The sequence below is a fragment of the Squalius cephalus genome, assembly GCF_949319135.1.
Source record: "Squalius cephalus genome assembly, chromosome: 7".
Lineage (NCBI taxonomy): Eukaryota > Metazoa > Chordata > Actinopteri > Cypriniformes > Leuciscidae > Squalius > Squalius cephalus.
Window position 1 is genome coordinate 37,327,380 of NC_137128.1, and position 16,662 is coordinate 37,344,041.

The following is a 16,662-nucleotide window of genomic DNA, read 5'->3' on the forward strand; positions in this document are numbered from 1 at the left end:
TACAAGTTAAGAAAGAAATATTTTGAATTCATCACACATTGACCAGCTTTACTACTACCAGACAAAATAATCCACTGCTTTAAATATCTTAATAAACCACAAATTAAAACAGAAGACCAACAACTTGTGTTAGTAGCTTATTCACTTTTCTTCTGATAAGTCATAAAACAACTATTTTTGCGGGACTTGATCACTGTGTGGCGCACTTCCGTGTCTCGTTCTCAGTGGCTCGCAGCACGTCGCGCGCCCCCGCCCCCCCAAACCGAATACGAGAGTGCGCGCGAGAAATGCAGCGCGAGACACACACCGAACAGCCCCGATAAACCCCGCCGAATCCACGCGCACGGGAAAAAAGACATTGGAAAAAAAACAGCAGACGCTCGAGAAAGGAGTGACAAGAAAGTCCACCGCCGACGGTAAGATTCTTTCACTCTTTTAATAGATTAAATGAACACTCTGACTCAGTTACATTGAGAATTTGTCTAGTTGGAGCGTCTCTGATAAATAAGAGCGGCTCCCACTTGGAGAGACGGAGCGCACGGTTGTGAACAAGGGAAATACCTAAATCAAGTGAAAATTTCAGCACGTCATTCAGCCGGCGATTGGAGAGGAATAATGTATCTGATCTTATTTGATTTCTGAGATGCACATAAAACATTTCAATAAATCAGCCTTGGAATTCACGCGACTGAACGGAGTGGAGAGGGGCGTGTTCTGAACAGACACACACTGTCTATGCGCGTGCATGCCGTCGCTCTTGCACTGGTTATTATTATTATTTGAATACAAATACTGAAAGAAAAATGCTTTGATATGACTTAAGGAATAGTAGAGTGAAGCGTAATGGGTAAAGCGGGTTTGCTGACGCGCAAATTGATAAATTACGGGGTTTTCAGAGAAGTCCTCATTTTATGTGGGATAATTGTTTTTGTTATGATTACATTAAAAATGATGCGTTTTACTGTTTACACAGACGCGGATTTATGTTCACCGCCCTCTTTTGTCAGAGCTGGCACACATTTTGCAGCGCTGTCTAACTGGTGCACACGCGAGCGCGCACACTCACTCACCCACCCACACACGCGCATACATACACAGATATTACGGAACTGAAGCTTATAAATAATATACACACGACAAATCCTTATAATTAATTAACAGTGTGTATACACATTTTCTTTACACTTTATGATGCTACACAGTGCCATATAGACAATTTCTTCACTCCGTCACTCACTAATGTAAAGTGCATGATTCAGTCTTTTTTCTTACTGTATCAACGTTTCTTTTATGATAATATATATATATATATATATTTAGTTTATCTATCATTTTAAGCTATAACCGTAATTGCCTGATCCTTTGTCTCTGTATGGCACATGCGCATTGCGCGTGGGGTGTGGATGGACAACTGATGCTTTTACCCTGTATAGCTCTAAAATTGGCTTCTAATATACTGTATTATAACGTACAACTGTTTTTATGACTTGAATACTATTTTCCCACTACTGTGTTCATGAATATTTTGTTTGTAGAAGAATCTTTTTAACGTTTCACGGCGATGCGGCAGACAATGAACCGAGTGACCGTGCGCTCGCGCTCGCCTCCCGTGAGGAGAAAAAAGAGCGCTCAGACACCGCATATTGAAATAACACTGTGTAAAACGTCTCCGCCCAATAATCTCGTCTATGGTGTTTTTTTCGAATAAGATTTGAAATTATGAGACTGAGGTGAGTTTATGAGGAGTATGAGTAAGCTTCATAATCCTCACGTTCACACGGACCAATAATAAACCGCCGCTTGAATGAGTCACGCGTTTCAACCTGGAAACACCAAACTAAACTGAGCACAGATTTTTGCCTGAAATTTGTAAAGTATATGTTCGCCAAAATGTTGTCATTTCAAATGTACAAACACAAGTTAGAGTTACCACATGAAAAAAAATGTCCAGTGTAAAAGGTCTGAAAAATAACGTCTTGGGTATTGATTATTGATCTTACATAAACAGGATTGATGACATGAAATGTTGTTATAATGATTGGTACACTTTGTAAATTGCATCTCCCATTCACTCCCTCTATGTGTGCAAGCCACAGAGAGAGAGAGAGTTGTAGAGATACATTAATATCTACATCAGTTAGGGTCTCATTTATTTGTCCAATGAGTATGTATAATGCAGAAGAGCCTGAAGGTAACTCACACAGGAGTCACTCACCCACCAAAAACATTATTAACCCTGCATGAGCGAGTGACAACATTTACAGATCTGCACATTGGTTCTGCATGCATGTTCATGAGTTGAATTGTAACAATACTCTTGATTACATTTTTTTTTATCTCTCCATACAGACCTGTATTAGGTCACCTATTGAAACAAGAAGAGCAGTCAGGTGATTCATGTCAGTGTGAGACGCCAGGTTTTAAGCCCAGCTGGAGTTTAGTGTTGCAATAGCAGAAAAGAGCAGGACTCAGGAGGAAGCAGTGAGAGTGAGAAAGATCTGTATTGTCTGATGGGTTAGTTCATGAGTGCAGATCCATGTAAGAGGAGATTTTCAGTCTGAATCAGTGAATATTTGTCTAGTTTCAGTCGGTGAGTTGAGAAAGAATGGATTATGGGCTTTTTATTTGCATTTATTTGCATTTCTTTTTTCCCTCCATTCAATTTGACTATACAGCACAAAAAAAAAGATCATCATCATTATTCAAAACAATATTTTTATTTTATTATTATTTGTTTATTATTAAATGAAAATAGCATTTAATAATGATATATATATATATATATATATAGACAAAAAAAAAAAAAAAAAAAAAATATATATATACAGTAAAATTACAACAGTAATATTTATGGCTGTGGAACATTTATTTAGATGGAAAACCACTGGGAGACCAGCCTCTCTTTTGTAGACAGCAGATTTTATTATTACAAATTTGGGAAGATGATTAGAGCATGTTGTCACAACGCTTTGAGAGATGAAGTTCGCGTGGAGCAGCATTTATTGCGAACCAAGCCGCACTGAAAACACCAGATCATGAGCTGCCGCGCTTCACTCTGAAACATGTAGCCGCAGTTTAGTTTAATTTTGGACGCTGGCTGAAATGAATAATGTAAATGTCATTGAAAACTCAGCATTTTTTCCCTCGGATTTACGAAATTCACACGGTCGGAAAATATGTAAATTGAAAAATTTCCATGAGGAAAGTGAAAGAGAGAAAGGGAATGGGATGACGACAACCCAGGCTAGATTTGAACCTGGATCCCTGTGGGCCAATAGCTCAGACAACCAGACAAAACTCCCTAGCAACCATGTGATCAAGTGTTCTTCCTCAAGTGCGCCACTAACAAAAAATAGTCATGAAAATCGTTGAAAGAATCATAGTGAAAACTTTTTCAGAAATCCTATACTGAATTCGATGCACCAGGTTCTTTCCGATGAGTATTTAGGTGATTGCGATCACAGTTTTCAGTGTTTGTCAGAAGAAGAGCGGGATAGACATGAGAGCAAGAGAGAGCCAGGAAGGAGGCAGTGAGACAGGATGGCACTGACAGAGACAGAGGCAGCTCAGCCAAGCAGAGCTTTGAGTGTGTGTGTGCATTTGTTTGAGGAAGATCATTGAAAGGGACAGATAACTCAAGCACATCTGAGACGGGCCCAAATTAGAGATGCATTCAAAATCACTGTTATTTTTGGACTCGTCACTTAACAAAAAAAAAAAAAAAAAAACATCTCAAAGTCTACGTGCCCATTCTGTCACACCGTTGTTAACTACTTCTGATTAGTGGATCATTCTTTTATTATTTGATGTTTTCCTCAGGCAGCCTTAGTTGTGTCGGCAAAACTTGATAAGTTTTAGTGTCAGTCACTAGTCAGGTTCTGTCCCATCATCCTTTGCGGTCTGTGTGCACTGTGTGGAAAGTGATTGGTGGCTTTATGTGCTCTGCGAGAGGAGCTGCAGAACTGAGCCACTCAGCCTGCTATTGTTTCACATTCACATTTGAACATTTTAAGCTTTCTGAATAATTATTTTGCTTTTAAAATGATTTATTAGTTGGAGTTGCAGGTGCTTCTGCAGGTTGTTTTCTGTTTTCCCACATTTTTCTTACAATATACAGCAGGTAGTTGTGAATTCTGAAGAAATAAAGGGATAGTTCACCCAAAACTGAAAAATCTGTGTGAAAATTCTTCTGTAGAACACAAAAGAAGATCTTGAATAAATCAAAGTCAATGGGATCCAGTAGAGCTGAACGATTCTGCATTTAAATCACGATTTTTTTGGTTTCAAATAGAGATCACGATTTCCTCACGATTCTGAACAGACAACTAATCAAAATAAGTAATTTAGAAAGCAAGTACCGGTAAACGGCTCTGACAAAAAATTAATTTGAATGATTTTTTTAAATCGATTTGAATGTATGATTCAATGACTCACTCATAAATACTTGTTTCATTACTGGATGAATCAGTGTTTTTGAAGAAATATCTTGAATGAATGATTCATTTAACAATTACATTTTTTAACAATCACTTGTCGCCACCTACTGGTGTAACGATGTAATGATACAATCATTATTTGAAGCGCCAAGTCACTTTCAAAAGGTGATTTGCTCTATTTTGATGGCTACCGCAGACATCAGTGTTTATATCTGAAGTGTAAACATTTATCCTAGTACATCTGTGATGATCTGAATATTTGAAACAGAAATAACCATACTGTGGTGTTGAAAAGACTGTTTCGTTTCTCTCTCTGGCTCAGCAGCGCAAACACAGATTTAAATGTTCTGATGTGATTTTGTCTAAGGTTTAATAAACACAGGAGAATCGCTGTCTTTTAGGAATAAGATTGCGTCGGTGTTTGAATCGAGATTGCGATCTTTTAATCATGCAGCTCTATAGGGTCCAGTATTGTTTTGGACCCCATTGACTTGAAACATCCTTCAAAATATCTTCTTTGTGTTCCATAGAAAAAAAAAGAAAGAACATGAGAGTAAACGATGACAGAATTTTCATTTTTAGGTGAACTATCCCTTTAACACTTATCAACCTACAAGATGCAGGGTGGTAACTTCATGTGTTTAATTATTTATATATATAAACGTGTTAATTATCAACTGTTACCTAGCAGCTCAGATTCCTTGATTCTGTTGATGTGTGTGTCATCATCATGGAATCTCTCTCTCTGGGTTGCCATGGCAATGACCTGAAGGAACTGGAAGAATGAGCCAGAATGGCAGCTCTCCTATGGTTCCTACGGCAACAGCCAATCAAAGGCCAGACCCCCACTGACCCCACCTGTCTGATACAGTCCCTTGGAGAAAGATACACACAAAACACAGTATTAGCACTATATGAGAGCATTAGACAAGAGAAATACGACAGTGACAAAAATGTACAGAATGACAAGAAGTTTTATATCAAATTCAGAACAATGAATGTATCATTATATATTTCCTGCATAGAGCGTTGTGAAAGGACAGACAGGAGTGAAGGCGTAACTGTTGTGTTCAGGACGTTGAATCAAGGCCTAATGAACAATGCCGTCGCCTCTTGTTAGGACAGCACGTTTCCCACAAGAACGAAAACATTAAACACTCTGTAGATTTGTGTGTCCATGTTTTTTTTTTCTCGTGATATGTGGACTATGTTTAGACTAAGCATAAATCTAAGATATTTAAGACAACATAACACGTCTTTTGGAACTGTATGAATCTTTAAAGAGTCAGATATGAAACCTTAAGTCCTTCTAATAACCTGATCAAAATTATGTGGGCTTTTCTTCAACTATTTATGTCCCAGAAGTTGATGTTTATTAAAAAAACAGATTTTTCTTATAAGGAAGTCTAGGAAATATTTCACCTTGCCTTCATCATTAAAACAAATTTGTTGCTACTTTTCAAATTTCTTCTATATTTAGATATTTTTTTTACCTTTATCTCAGACCCTGTTCAATCTTAAAATATTAAAATAAAATATTATTAAAAACTATGACAATTTAAACAATTTAATTATGTAGAATTGTGTAGAAATTATGTTGACTATCCCTCAGTTGTGGTATAATTTCCATCACAGCCAAAGATTTTTTGTTTTATATTTATGATAAGATATATGTGAAGGAAAATCAACATAAATATGATTTATCCAGTCACGCTGTAATTCTGTAAAAGTACGTAAGAAGTGTAAAATTTATAAAAGTTACATAATGCTAGAAGTAAAGCTGTATGAATCTGCCGATTTATTTCTAAAATGTTCAAAATGTAATTTCTGCAACAAAAGCATGTTATCAAACACAATACAGAATTTGAGATGTAGTGGAAATGACATTTGTTTGTTCAGAAAAATAACAGAATTCTCTGGTAATGCATGTATACTGGCATTGCAAGTTGACAAATTAAAAGTGTCCATAGTTGAAGAAATAGCCATAAGTGTGCACTACATTAACACAAGAGTGTGTTCAGGTGAGGGAGCTCACATTTCATTTTATCAAGCATCTGTCAGTAACACGATTTATGGATGCTTGTACTTGAAGGACATGACATGATCAAATCTCACTCACTATCACAAAACACACATAGCAAGGCTGCAACTCCGGGTGAGGCTCAGGGATTGTGTGTGTGTGTGTGTGTGTGTGTGTTACTATCTCAGACTGGCTCTAGTAAGTTGTTAGGAACCATGGCAGTCTTAAATAAACACACACACTCAAAGTCACAGTGCATTTTACCATCAGTGAGCCGCTAAACAGTCATCAGAGTAATGTGGAGTCTGTACACTACTGAAGAAAGAATCTCAAGGTCTTCGTGTGTGCGAGCGTGTTTTTGTCTGCCAGTGGTGTTTATGTTCCCTCGCCATTGTTTTCATTAGAGCAATTTCCATTCTGAGAGATGGCTCTGTACAGGATGAAGAATTTTACCAGGTCAAAGTTTTCACCGTTCTCAAGACATTGTCCAAATGAGTTAGCAAACCACCTCAGCGCTTCCAAATGTGCTTGTAGAAACGCAATCAACGATTTTACATCTTGACGTCTGACATCGGTCTTTCTTGCTTTCTTCTTCTCTCTTTCCATTTTAACACTATTTATCTTAGTATTGGCTGGGGCTATGTTTTATTGCATTCGTGTTCATTTAAAACGTTCCCTCACGCTATTGTTTGTGTTTCTGAAGTAAACACACACACACACACCTAAGGTCCTAACAAAAAGCAATATGAATAGACAAGGCACATTCTTGTCATTCTAGGTTTATCTCCTACTTTAGACTCAATAAAGGGGAGGTTCACCTATTACTCCAGCTGCTGCGGGTCAGAACAGATACATTTCGGTTGTTGCTTGTAAAGTGCTTCAAGCTTGGCAAAAGAGCTATATAAATTACACTAAACTCAATTGCATATTCAACAGCTGGTTTCTTAGAATTTTAAAATGACAGCACATTTACTCAAGACACACATTTTAGTCTTCAGTCTGCTGAATAAAGCAAAAAGGTATGAAATGTTGTGCATTACAGTGCTTTAAGAATGGGTATTGTTAAATACAATGAGTGGCTTACTGACTTTTTCAAAGGTAAAAAGGCAATAAGCCACTAAAATGTAACGTGTCCTTGCTTAAAAAGATTATTAGTTTGTTTTTTTCTTCAAAAAATCGTACTGACCCAAAACATTTGAACGATTGTGAACTAGGAGAATGTGTAAATCACATTTTTTATGGCTTCGAACAATTCCAGGTAAATTAGGATCATTATAGAGAGCTCAGCGCTGTTTGCCTGGCACAATTGCCAACATTTTTTAGCACATTTTCTACTGACAATAACAGCAGTAATCCATCAAATTATGGAGAAGAACACTTTTTTGTTATATTTTTGGCCTTTTTATGGCTTTATTCTTTAGGACGGTGTAGAGATCAGACAGGAAAGCACCGGGTGGAGGAACGGATCGGCAAAGGACCTCGAGCCAGGAATTGAACTCAGGTTGCCGGAGGCACATTTGCGCTATACTGTATATGTTGGAGCGCTGCACATTAGTTTATCAGTTCTGACAAGAGAAGAACCCTTTAAAAGACACCCAGACTGTGGTGTGGTCAAACACACTTTCTGCATTTGAAAGAGCCAGTTAAGGTGTTGTAGTAGTCTGCATTATCCTCCACTAGCGTTTAGAAGCGGCCTGTAAGATGGGGAATTACAGCCTACAAATTGTGTTCATCACCAATGTTGTAGGTGCATTCATGGCGTTGCCTAATTTGCATAATTCCTTTACTGAATTGTGCACTGAAAGAACTCAAATAAGCTGTTTTTAGCAGCCGCAATTCATGTTTCGTGAGTTTCTCTCTTCGATTTTAGTTTCATAGTTAGTGTCAGTTAACCTCTGGTTCTTAGACAGTTATTAATAGTCTAAACCGTGTGCACTAATCAGGAAGGAAGTAGTGATCACTTGGAACACACCGTTCTGACCTTTAAAAAATATATATGTAGGCTACTATCTGGTGGGGGAAGTTTAGAAATTAAACAGAACAAGTAACCTGGAGTGAAATATGTCAGACTCTTTCTGTCAACAGTCACACGTTGAGTCTTCCTGAAAGCACATCCACAGTTTGGTGCTTAAATCATGATCTGTGTAAACAAGAATAATCAATAAAACAATCAAAATAATCATCATCACATTTACTTTTCAAATCATCCTGACCAATCAAACAAAGAACAAGAGCTTCCAGTTTCGCTGCTCTGTGTTCTGGTCTGGAGTTATTCATTAGCCTGAGCTTGTGTTTACGTAGAGGCCCGGGCCCTAGCCAACAATGTGCTAGTGTGTGGGGTTTGTTTGAGTACATCTCTAAGGTTATGTGCATGTGTGTATTTGAGCTTGGAGGACAGATCTGAAGTTATTAGTGTGTGTGTGTGTGTGTCATACACTTTGAGCTGTCACATTCTCCTTGTCCTTGTTCACTCAAGTCCGGTCTTCAATAAAACATCTCAGGGATGTGGCTCCACACTTCCCCCTGTTGACCTGGAGGTAAAACATCTGCATCTGTATTCAACATACAAACACACACATGCACATAAGAGTGTGTTTGTGAGAGACAGAAGGATAAATGTGGTTGAATGAGGATGTGTATTAGTAACTTATCTTCTTAAGCTTGTTCACGTTTATAATATCCTACACATATACTTGAGAGTCATTACATTTAGATATGCAAGATAAGGTTGGTTGCATACAAAAGTAACACAAGTCAGCAAAATTATTCAAATACGGATTGAGAGGCATCTAATAACAATTTACTACAAAAACTGTCCATATGCAATGTAGTTTATTGTATTTGAATATAAAGTGCTATTAATGTGTGCTTGCTCCCAGAATGCATTGCTGCTGTTACAGCACAGTGATTGGGTCAGATTTTCTGCTCCAGTTCTCCATTCCCCCCTCCCCTGCCTGTGTGTGTGTGTGTGTGTGTGTTGGAGTTTTGGAGTTACATAAGCAATTTACGATTCAAAGTTTCAAGGCAACACACATACATCTATACTATCGTTGAAATTTGATATCAGTAAGATAAAAAAAAAAAAAAAAAAAATATATATATATTATTCAGCAAGGTTGCATTAAATTGATCAAAAGTGACCGTAAAGATGTTTATATTGTTAACATTTTTTTTTTTTTTTTTAAATAAATGTTGTTCTGTTAAACTTTCTATTCATCAAAGAATTCTGGAGAAAAAAAAATCATGGTTTCCACAAAAATATTAAGCTGCACAGTTTCAACATTGATAATAATAAAAAAAAATCTTGACCACCAAACCAGCATATTAGAATGAATCATGTGACTGAAGTAACAGTAGTAATGATGCTGAAAATTCAGCCTCTGCCATTACAGGAATACATTGCATTTTAAAAGTGCATTAATTTTTTTCATCACAGATACAGATATCTTCCTCAATGCTTTCCAAACTTCAAACATTGCAAATTGATGTCTGTGCAATCTATTTTGTGTGCAAATTGTTTGAAATATATAATATAAAGAGTGCAAATAAAACTATATAAACAATACAATATGCAATAAAACAAACAAAAAAACTATCAAAGCAGCGTTTCTGAAAACAATTACATTTATTAAAATAAAAAATAAAATGCAAAGTAAGATATTGCTCATTTTCTGTAATCATGTTACGGAGAAGTATAAATAACTCATTACTCGCTTTATATATAGGAACAAACTCATTTTGATTCATTTAAAATTAATGTCTAAAACAAACATTTCTTTGTTGCACACTGAATTATTTTTTTTAATCAATTTTTGCAGCTCTAATGACCAGTAAACTCTTTTCACCTACTCTCTCCACTGTGCAGCTCTGTCCTGGGCCCTAGTCTCTAAGATGGAGCTCTGTCGTGGGACCTAGCCTCCACAGTAGAGCTCTGTCGTAGGGCCTAGCCTCAATGATAAAGCTTCATCTGAAGGTTTAATCTTACTGATGCATTGTTTCTCATTATTCAGTCTCCAGTGCTTGTCTTCCCTTCAACTGAACTCTTTTGTATTGCTCTGTATTGGAGCAGGAGCCAAAAGTGCTGTACATCCGCTCCTTTAATTCTGAAGTTTGCGACAGGGCTTTTGAATATGTGATGTACACACGCTGACACTTTATGCACAGACAGTTTACAAGCCACAGCAGGATCGCATTTACTACCAATCAGCAGGTTTCACTCAGTAAGTGAATTTCAAGCCCCCTGTACAGATGAGACAGCTCACAGACGCACACACACTGCAGCGTATTGTTTAACGCTGAAACAGCGTGCTGCTGTCTGCTTGACTCAGTGGAGACAGGACAGATAGTGTCTATTGTTCTCTTACACACTGAAAGGAAAGACTTTCCATGTTTGCATTGTCATATGTATTCAACTCGCATGTTGGCTTCACATGATTACAGTTCTCCTTCTGTCTGGAGAATAACTATGTGTGTGTGTGCAAGTGTGTCATTACACAGATGGTTGTTGAGCTCAGGAACGCTAAAGCAGCCAACAGGGAGATTGGAGAGAGAGAGAGAGAGAGAGAGAGAGAGAGAGAGAATGTGTTTCACGGCTCCTTATTCGGAAAGGGTCACGTGACCACCCGGTTGCCTTGGTAACTGCGGTTCTGAATTGCAGGTAGTATGGCTCAGAGATGCTGTCCTCTAAAACCCCCTCCATTTTTCCAGATAACTATCAGCGCTGGAGTCTGATTACTGATTAATGATCTAGTTTTGATGCTTGATATGATAGAATCTTGACAGACTATCTCAGAGATGTGAGTTTAGCCTGCTGAGCTTTTATTAGCTCTCTGTATCAAGACCGAAGCAAAAACGCATGTACTAAAATTAACCCAGAGCAGAACATACAAGGTATTTTCTGCTTCCTCTCATTATGGCACCTTGCACAGAGACCTATCTCCTATTTGCTTTTTTTTTTTTTTTTTTTGGTACCTATTAAAAGCACGAATTGCATTTTCATTCTTAGTATGTCATTCTGATTATGCAAGACATGTCGCGTTTGACATGCTACATTTGAATTTCCACAAATAATCCCAGAGGAAAATTTTATTGCTCAGTGGTTGCTCTTTCATGGCTTGGGAAGATTTGCATAGATTTTACATCTATGTCTTCAATGTTTCTTCTAAAATGAAGATATTATAATAGAATTTCATTTAGTACAGTATAGTTTGTAGTATAGTATAGCATATAACTCAAGGTTTTCAAACTGGGGTTCGCAAGGAAGTGCTACGGGATCCGTGGAAAAGTGTGAGAAAAACGGTGGAAAAAATGTCAAAATAAATACATTCTCAACAAAGATTAAAAGAAATCAATAAATAAAACATAGATTAAAATAAATAAGTAAATAAAAATGAGACAAAATAAATAACATTTATTTATTTAATATGATTAAATATGATTATTAATATTTTGCAAATAATGTTTTAGACATATTTATAATATTCTTTTTTTCACAGTATAAATTGGGCCTTTGTACAAGAAACGATATAGATATTTTTCAAATTTTAGGCTTGGGAATGAGGATAATTATATTTGGGGGTCTGTGACATCTAAAAGATTGAAAACGGTTTACAATGTTACCGTATGACAGAATATTCAAATAATTGGAAGAAAAATGTTCTTATTGAAAGAACATTGTTCAATACTTCTTGTAGACTTTGGTACATATTAGCAAATCTGAATACAATCTGATTTAGCTAAAAGATTTCATTGGATTATCTGAAACTTAGGAAACAGACTCTGTTTACACCTGGTATTAAGAAGCGTTTTCGTCAATCCGATCAGAAGTGGGCAATGCTAATTACAGGTGTAAACGTGGTCTAAAACGTTTTGAGCTTGTCCACTTCCAGAGGTAGTCGAAAGCACATTCAACCGGATTGTTTTCGTAGTGTAAACGCTCCGCCTGCTCTCTGCCTACTGACCTAATGCGTAAACATTATGGGAAGTGCGCTAGCCAGACGGGATTTAAACTTTGACGTCTGAAGACCCAAGTTTGGTTTGAAGACGAAAAACGTACCAAGCACAATGTTCTCTCATTTCTAGGGCTGGGTTTTGAGTTTGATACTTTTTAGGTACCGACCGAATTGCCTCGATACTATCGAGTATTGAAACATTTCTTCTCGTTCGATACCAAATTTCGATACCTAGGTTAATCTCGTCAATGTCAGTGAGCCAATAAGTAGGCAGCATGATTGGCTGGGGCGGAAAAACACTAGTTTATACGGTTGCCCAAAGAGACGTGGCTCACACGTGAGGCTGTAGTGTGAGCGTCCCAACCCACATAGATGGAAAATATGTGGAAAAGATCAAAAGTGTAGCTGTGTTTCACCAGACTCGATGCCAGCAGCGCTCGATGCAATATTTGCGACAAGATCTTGCTGGCTAAGACCGGCAACATGACAAATCTGATGAAGCACTTTTTGGGTCACAAATGAACCGAAACTCAGCGTATAGGATACTTGCCTCACATACATGAGAAATAGGCCTATAGAAGCTTGAAATGTCTACTTTTAAATGAACCAATTGGAAAAAAATAGTTTATGTAATCCAAATAAAAGGTGCATTTCTCTCTATATGCTCACGCGCGTTCACTACACTACAGAGATGACGAGTCAGCATCACCCAGTAGCCTATATTTAATTCAATTCACATTTATTTGTAGAGCATTTTTCACAATACATATCGTTTTAAAGCAGCTTTACATAAAATGCATGTGTATAAATTACAATTTAGAGTGATCTGTTATCAGAGGTGACAGTAAGTAATGCATTTCAGTTAAATTTTCATTCAGTTTCATTGTTAAACAATGCATTAAGTTACGGCAGAAACAACGAGCTCATTGAAGTAAATAATACATGTTGTTAAATAATTAAGATACATAGAAAACTTTACATTGCTGAGTGTAAAAAAGGTAAACAAACTGAACAAATAAAACCAAAGCTTTTTTTAAGGTAATGTAACGTTGTTAAAACGTATTTCTTCAGTATCATTCAGGAACCGGTATCGAAGTCAAGGTATCGGTATCGAAAATTTCTGAAAGATACCCAGCCCTACTCATTCCTGATTTCTAACACACACTCGGCTGGTCTTGCGACTGTCAGAGTAGAAATGACAGCTGTATGTTTTTCAGCCATCTCCTTTCGTGTTCATATGTAAAATTGTGCAAGCTTATTTAGTCTATTAGATCGAAAGATCTGAAAAAGCCCATACCCGCCCATAGACCCTCCCCTCAAAGAAATCAGGACAGAAGTGTTTGAAAGTGGACAAAAGAGACAGATTAAAACACCAGGTGTAAACGGGAATGTGTCTCCCTCGTCTCCTTGTGATCCGATCGACCGAAACGCATCTTAATACCAGGTGTAAACAGTGCCTTTGTGTTAATGATTCAACTTGATGAAAGAGAACGCACATGAATGGATCCTTCTGCAGTTTAAAGACCTCGTTTTGGATTGCACAAGTCACTCTGCACATTGCAGCCAGTGTTGATTGTTCTGTTTTTCTCTTTCATAGGTCAGAGGTAAAATGGGAGGGAAGCTGAGCAAAAAGAAGAAGGGATACAATGTGAACGACGAGAAGGCAAAAGAGAAGGACGCAAAGACGGAGGGAGCGTCGGCGGAGGAGAGCGAAGCTCCCAAGGAGAACAAGGAGGATGCCCCTGCCGCCACCGAGACGACCAATGACACGGCGGCAGCCGCCAAAGAAGCCACACCCGGTGCCGAAAGCAATTCCACCGCACCCAAGGAGGAGGAGAAAAGCGCCGCCCCTGCAAAGAAGGAGGAGCCTGCGGCGAACGCTACTGCTCCTAAAGCCTCTGATGGTAAGACCAGCGAGGCTGCTAAAGCAGAACCCGCCAAAAGTCCAGATGCCCCTCCTGCAAAAGCGGAAGAAAAATCCACCCCTTCTGCAGCTCCGGCAAGTGAGAAAGAGGCTGCAAAAGAGCCCGCCCCCGCCGCTAAAGATCCCGCCCCTCCTGTAGCCACAGCGACGGAGAGCAAGCCCGACGCTGAGTCTAAAAAGACTGAGGCTCCGCCCGCAAAGGAATCCGCCGCAGCAGAGCCGGTCGCCACGGAGACCAGCCCCGCCCCCAATAAGGAGCAAGCAGTCGCTGTGCAGGATTAACAGATGGAGCAGTGAACGACAAGATTAATGGCAAATGAAAAACGAAATCAAATCTAAATAATAAAACTAGCCCGCCCATTTTAAATTATATCAGTAATTATAAAATGAATAATGATAATAGTAACAATAACAGTAATGATTTTAACAGGCTGGACTTTGATCATTGTGTTGGTGATGGACATGATCATGGTGAATAAGACTGGCAGTTATGATGATATTATCTTTAATATCCAATTGAACTTTGATACAAACCACCAGCCCCCCAACTTCTTCTCTCTTTCTCTTTCTTTCTACCTCCATTCAATGAGGGGTGGAATAAAAACATGGAATCTATTCATTGCCACCCTCCAATTCTCACTTCCCTCCATTTGAGTGTGATGTTATGGCAGTGGGAGGGGTTATTATATATGTATGTGTGTGTGTGTGTGTGTATGTATGTATGTATGTATGTATGTATGTGTGTGTGTGTGTGTGTGTGTGTGTGTGTGCGTGAGTGGTAGTAGTAGTAGTCCAGCCTCCCTGATGCATACTTCATATTTCCTGTTTGCTGCTTTCTAGTTAGTGATTGGCATTGTGTCTTTGCTTATCCCCTGACTTTCCTACTTTCTTTGTTTCTCTCTCTCTTTTTCTCACATATCAGTGGAAACAAAATCAGTGTACAGCACAATGCATCAAACACACACATACACACACGCACAGTATTGAATGTTAGCAGTATTAATGTTTTTTTAAAGGAACAGTACACCCAAAAATGCCAATTCGGCCATGTCTTTATAAACCTGTATGATTTTTTGTCTTCCGCAGAATGTGAAAGGAGAGATAAAGCTGAAAGAGCTGCTCTTTTCTATGCATAAAATGTGAATGGGGACTACATCTGCCAAGGCAGATTTTCAATGCAAGATTATGAGTAAAGAATGATTTAAATGTCAAAGACTTGGAATATAGTGCATGAGCCGAATGGACTACTTTTGTGATGCTTTTTAATGGTGCTATTTTGTCCTTTTTGGAGCTCCACAGTCTTTGGACCCCATCCACTTTTACTGTATAGAAAAGAGCAGCATGAACATTCTTCAAAATGGTTATTTTGGGGTTACACAGATGAAAGAAAGTCATACAGGTTTGGAATAACACAGGTTTGGAGTAAATTATATTATGTTATATATGTTAAGGTGAACTATTCCTTTATTTGGTTGTTTGAAGGTTCAATTAAAGTGTGTACGTGTGTGTGGAAGGATTTAGGGTTTTATGTGAGTGTACATATGGAGTTATGCATGGTATGAGCATGCATTTTCTGCATGTGTGTGTGTGTGTGCGTGTGTTAATTGAGTTCTGGTCTTTCTGTACTTTGAAAGCAGCAGTTGTCATGATGTCAGAGAGACAGAGAGAGAGACAGACCTCCAAACTCACCAAACAGGACACACTTCACACACAGATCTCTCAATATACTGACAGAACAATGTGAGCGTTGTGTGTTTCTATATGTGTGAGGCTGTGTGTGTGTGTTTTGCATGTCAGTGGTTGGCCCTATTGTTGTGTATTTTTGGTTGCTGTGGAGATAATGTTGCTACAGGTGATATTTCATTTGAATTAGCACACTCTCTCTCTTTCTCTCTGTTCCTTTCTCTATCATTCCTTTTCTTTCCAAAATTCCCTGGTTAAATAAAAAAATAAAAATAAAATGGAAGAACTGAGATATATGTACTTGTATACATGGAGCAACATTAATAAAATGAAAGAAACAGATTGAAAATCAGCTCACACGTCTTGATTTTCTGTTTTCATGGATAAATTCAGTTTTAATGTTTCTCCCCAACACACATTTTTAACTCAAGAGACAACTCAAGAGACAGTGACAGTTCAAACAAACCAAAACTTCTGAACTCGCATCTTGAAAAAAAAGAAGACTAGTCTAATTTTATCTGCAACAAATCTAAACTGTTATATAAGCTGTCACTGCAATGGAGGCACACAAAAGACACGTCTGAAGTAGCATATATACCAAAAACCATGAGATTACACACAAAGAAATGTTGATTTTCATGTACAGCT

The 16,662-nt window shown here is 38.0% G+C and overlaps 1 protein-coding gene across 1 annotated transcript; it reads left to right on the forward strand.

Annotated features, from left to right (window-relative positions):
• Window positions 1-264: 264 nt before the first annotated feature.
• Window positions 265-16,367, forward strand: basp1 (brain abundant, membrane attached signal protein 1). Its single transcript, XM_079875436.1, has 2 exons — window positions 265-416; window positions 14,005-16,367. The coding sequence occupies exon 2, from the start codon at window positions 14,017-14,019 to the stop codon at window positions 14,611-14,613; it is 597 nt and encodes a 198-aa protein (XP_079731562.1). The 5' UTR covers window positions 265-416; window positions 14,005-14,016; the 3' UTR covers window positions 14,614-16,367.
• The last annotated feature ends 295 nt before the right edge of the window (window positions 16,368-16,662 follow it).

What these genes read in the sequence shown, in the direction of transcription:
- basp1 (XM_079875436.1), top strand. Translation starts at nt 14,017, where the DNA reads ATGGGAGGGAAGCTGAGCAAAAAGAAGAAGGGATACAATGTGAACGAC.